Genomic DNA, 3,451 nt, shown 5'->3' with positions numbered 1-3,451 from the left:
CCCGCCGTCGCCGCCGCCGCCGCCACCTGCCACCGTCGCCGCCGACGCCGCCGCCGTCGCCCCTGCCACCATGAGCTCTGTTCTAAATAAGCTCAAGACCTACCTCCCGCGTCACCGCAAGTCCGATCTCGAGGCCAAGTACAAGGTCGGCGAGGAGCTGGGCTCCGGTAACTTCAGTATCGTGCGGCTTTGTACCAATCGCACTACCGGCCAGCGCTTCGCTCTGAAGATCATCGACAAGAGCCTGGTCGCCGGCAAGGAGGAGATGATCGAGACCGAGACGGAGATCCTGCGCCGCGCCAAGCACGTCAACATCGTGTCCATGATTGAGGCCTTCGACACCCCGAGCAAGCTGTACATCGTCATGGATCTGTGCGTGCTGGCTGGCCCCTTGCCCGGTCGCTCTGCGATCGGATCGCCGTGTCGCATTTGCGGCCATTACCATTGCACACCCGCCCACATGCCTTGCTAGATTCTGACATGCATCCTGTCGCGCCGCCGCACAGCGCCACCGGTGGTGAGCTTTTCGACCGCATTGTTGCCAAGGGCAGCTACACCGAGCGCGACGCGTCGCACCTGGTCCGCGAGATCCTCGAGGGCATTGCCTACCTGCACGAGCGGGACATCGTCCACCGTGATCTGAAGCCGGAGAACCTGCTCTTCTCGGACCCGAGCGATGAGGCCCGGATCATGATCACGGACTTTGGTCTGTCCAAGTTCACCGACACCACCTCCTCCTCGGTGCTGATGACCGCCTGCGGCACGCCCGGCTATGTTGGTATGTTTCCCGTGCATGACACCCCCAGAGAGAGGGGGGCTGACTCGATGATGGACGGGGCGGCAGGGGGGGGGGGGGGGGCCAACGCGCGGCCGGCCGCGCGCGCAGAGGGCAATTTCACTACCGTGCTATCATAAGACAGGGGGGGGGGACGCCTTCTTTGAAGGAGTGGCCGCACACACACACACACACACGCGCGCGCTCACTGGGCCTCATCATTGAACATGAGCCACTCCTCGTCCTCATTCATGTTGTTGCGACGCGGCCGCCGGCCGCCAGCCGGCGGGGTGGAAGCCGTCGAATCGGGGGTGGTGTTGGTGGTGGAGGAGCCGGCGGTGGCAGCGGGGGCCTCGGCCGCGCGGGCCGCCTGCACCAGGCTCTTCCAGTAGAAAATGTTCGGCAGGGCATCCAAGCCACGGTAGCCGCGGTAGTAGTTAACCGCGCCGGTAACCATGCAGAAGCTGGCCAGAACACAGGAGAAGCTTCGAGGGGGCAGAGGCGCCAGCAAAAGGACCACATGTCGGGCGCGGGGTCAGCGGGCAGACGGGGGGGGGGACGAGGAGCAGGGCCGGGGGAGAGGCAGGAAAGGGCCGGGGGAAAAAGAAGGTCGAGAGGCCTGCGTGGCCGAGAGGCACGTACAAAAGTGACAGGACAATCACCACATTGGCCGTGATGTTGGTGCCGAGGAGGCCCTTGTCCTTGTTCTTGTCGTAAAGCTCGCCACCGGGCGCGGTGCAAGACGAGGCCGAGAAGCGCACATTCAGGTACAGCTCACGAGGGGCAGCAATCCGACAGGAAGAGGGCATGGTGAAGAAACGGCGGAGGATACGGTCATCGGCCATCTGGAGGCACTATATACCGGGGTGGCCGCCCGATAAACGCAGAGGGGCGAGCATAGGTGGGCATGTGCGTGCGTGTGTGTGTGTGTGTGTGCGTGTGTATGTGAAAAAGGTGAGCGGGGGCGGAGGAGGAGGTCAGATTGCCGGAAGGGGAAGAAGCACAGGGGAGCGTGAGCAAATGTCCGGGGGAGAGCGGAGAATACCGCCTCCGTGCGGCATACCTCCTCCGTGCAGGCGACGGCGGCCCCGCTAAGCTGGGCAAAGGCCGGGGTAATGTCCTTCGAGCGCCAGTCAATCTTGTCGCCGGGCTTGCCGCCGACAAAGGAGTCATACGTGAAGCACTGGCGACCGCCGGCCTTGGACCGAGCCAGCACATGGACACCACTGCGATAGAACCGATCATATGCCGCCTGGCACTTGGGGTCGCACTGGGCGCGCAGGGTGTTGAAACGGTCCATCAACAGGCCAAAGGAGTCCGACAGGAGGTGCTCATAAATCTTGCCCTCGCTCATGCCGCCCCCGATGCCGCAGCCGCCGGGCATGTTGGGCCGGCAGATTTCCTCCCGCAGGAGAGCCCCAGTCTCGGCCTGGTACTGGGTGGTGAGGTTGATGCACTCCGGAGAGCAGACATGCTTTTCCAGGGTCGGGTCGCAGCCCTTGTCGCGGATCTGCGTCAGGAGCTTCTCCAAGTCGGCGAACTTCGTGGCACAGGGGTTACACATGTCCAGCAGGGCGGTTTCCATCTCCTCGCGCTGCTTGTCGCGCGCGGTGTTGTCCCCTGGCGGGTAGAGGCTGACAGTGACACACTCGGAGTTGAACTTCACCTGCATCTGGGCGAACTCCTCGATGCGCTTCGGGCAGTCCTTCTCGTCGGAGCACTCCACCGCATGCGGGTTCTTCGGGTCATAGCAGTTGTCCTCCTCCAGGCTGACCAGCAGGGCATCCAGCTCGTCGCCGCGATCGAGGCACGCGCAAATGGCAGGCGCCTTGCTTGGCAGATGCTTCAGCTGCTCGTCGTTGTCCAGGAGCTTTTTCTTCTGCAACTCGGCCAGAGCCTTGTCACACTCATCGGTGCACTTGTATGTGTACACCGCCCCGGGGGCGCAGTCCTTCTTGAAGTCGCTGAGCATCTTCTCGAGGTCCTTCTCGCTGGCGGAGGAGGTGGGGTCTGAGCAAAGGGTCAGCACGGGGCTTGGGGTTGGTGTGGTGGTAATGGCGTCATGAGAGGGAGACGGTGGCGGGAAGGGGCGAGGCAGCAGGGCGGGACGGGGCGGGGCGGGGTACGTACCGTCATTCTTCTCACTGCCTCCCTTACTAGAGGCCGGCTTCGACTCGTCGTCGGTGTTGAAAGCCATGCTGGTCGTTGCAAGGAGCAGTAGCAGCGCCAAGACCGCCAGCATCGACCAGCGCCGGGAGGACGTGGGGGCCATCCTGGATGCGGGGGGAGGGGAAATGATGATGTAGGTGGGGAAGGGGGCGGGGGAGGGGGGGGGAGAGAGGGCGTAAAGGAAAAAAAATCGGAGGTAATGGGGGAAAGGGGAAGAAGTAGAGGGGGGAAGCGGGTGCTAGGGGCGCTGATCGGCACTCGTCATCAGCGGGGCCCCTCTTTGGCGCCCTCCAAGTCCCCCGGAGAATCCAATGTCCAGCCTCCCACCTGTCGCCCAATTACATCCCCCCCCCCCCCGGTTGGACAGAAATGGTGGAAAATGGCCGGGCCGGGAAGTGAAAGGACACCAAGCTGCGAGTGATCACACTCCCGCGCCCTCCCGTTCCCAACGGCTGGCCCGAAGGCCCTCCCCCCCCCGGCCCGGTAATTGACTCACTCGGAGCCCGG

The 3,451-nt window shown here is 63.7% G+C and overlaps 2 protein-coding genes across 2 annotated transcripts; one reads left to right on the top strand and one right to left on the bottom strand.

Moving 5' to 3' along the window:
• Positions 1–70: 70 nt before the first annotated feature.
• On the top strand, positions 71–915 carry H696_05122 (CAMK/CAMK1 protein kinase; the record flags this gene model as incomplete). The annotated part of the gene is made up of 3 exons (XM_009498972.1): positions 71–372; positions 507–778; positions 887–915. 3 exons carry the CDS (start codon positions 71–73, stop codon positions 913–915), a joined length of 603 nt encoding a protein of 200 aa, XP_009497247.1.
• A 42-nt stretch (positions 916–957) lies between these two features.
• On the bottom strand, positions 958–3,103 carry H696_05121 (hypothetical protein). The gene is made up of 4 exons (XM_009498971.1): positions 2,906–3,103; positions 1,839–2,785; positions 1,418–1,629; positions 958–1,260 (listed from the first exon to the last, which is right to left on the bottom strand). Exons 1-4 carry the CDS (start codon positions 3,045–3,047, stop codon positions 981–983), a joined length of 1,581 nt encoding a protein of 526 aa, XP_009497246.1. The 5' UTR covers positions 3,048–3,103; the 3' UTR covers positions 958–980.
• Between the last annotated feature and the right edge of the window lie 348 nt (positions 3,104–3,451).

This window comes from Fonticula alba (assembly GCF_000388065.1).
Source record: "Fonticula alba strain ATCC 38817 unplaced genomic scaffold supercont2.9, whole genome shotgun sequence".
Taxonomy (NCBI): Eukaryota; order Rotosphaerida; family Fonticulaceae; genus Fonticula; species Fonticula alba.
This window is presented reverse-complemented; position numbering and strand designations above follow the sequence as displayed.

Coding starts and splice junctions, on each gene's coding strand:
- H696_05121 (XM_009498971.1), bottom strand. CDS start 3,047: ATGGCCCCCACGTCCTCCCGGCGCTGGTCGATGCTGGCGGTCTTGGCG. Junction 2,786..2,905: donor AGGCAGTGAGAAGAATGACG/GTACGTACCCCG, acceptor CCCTTTGCTCAG/ACCCCACCTCCTCCGCCAGC. Junction 1,261..1,417: donor GTGATTGTCCTGTCACTTTT/GTACGTGCCTCT, acceptor GCCCCCTCGAAG/CTTCTCCTGTGTTCTGGCCA.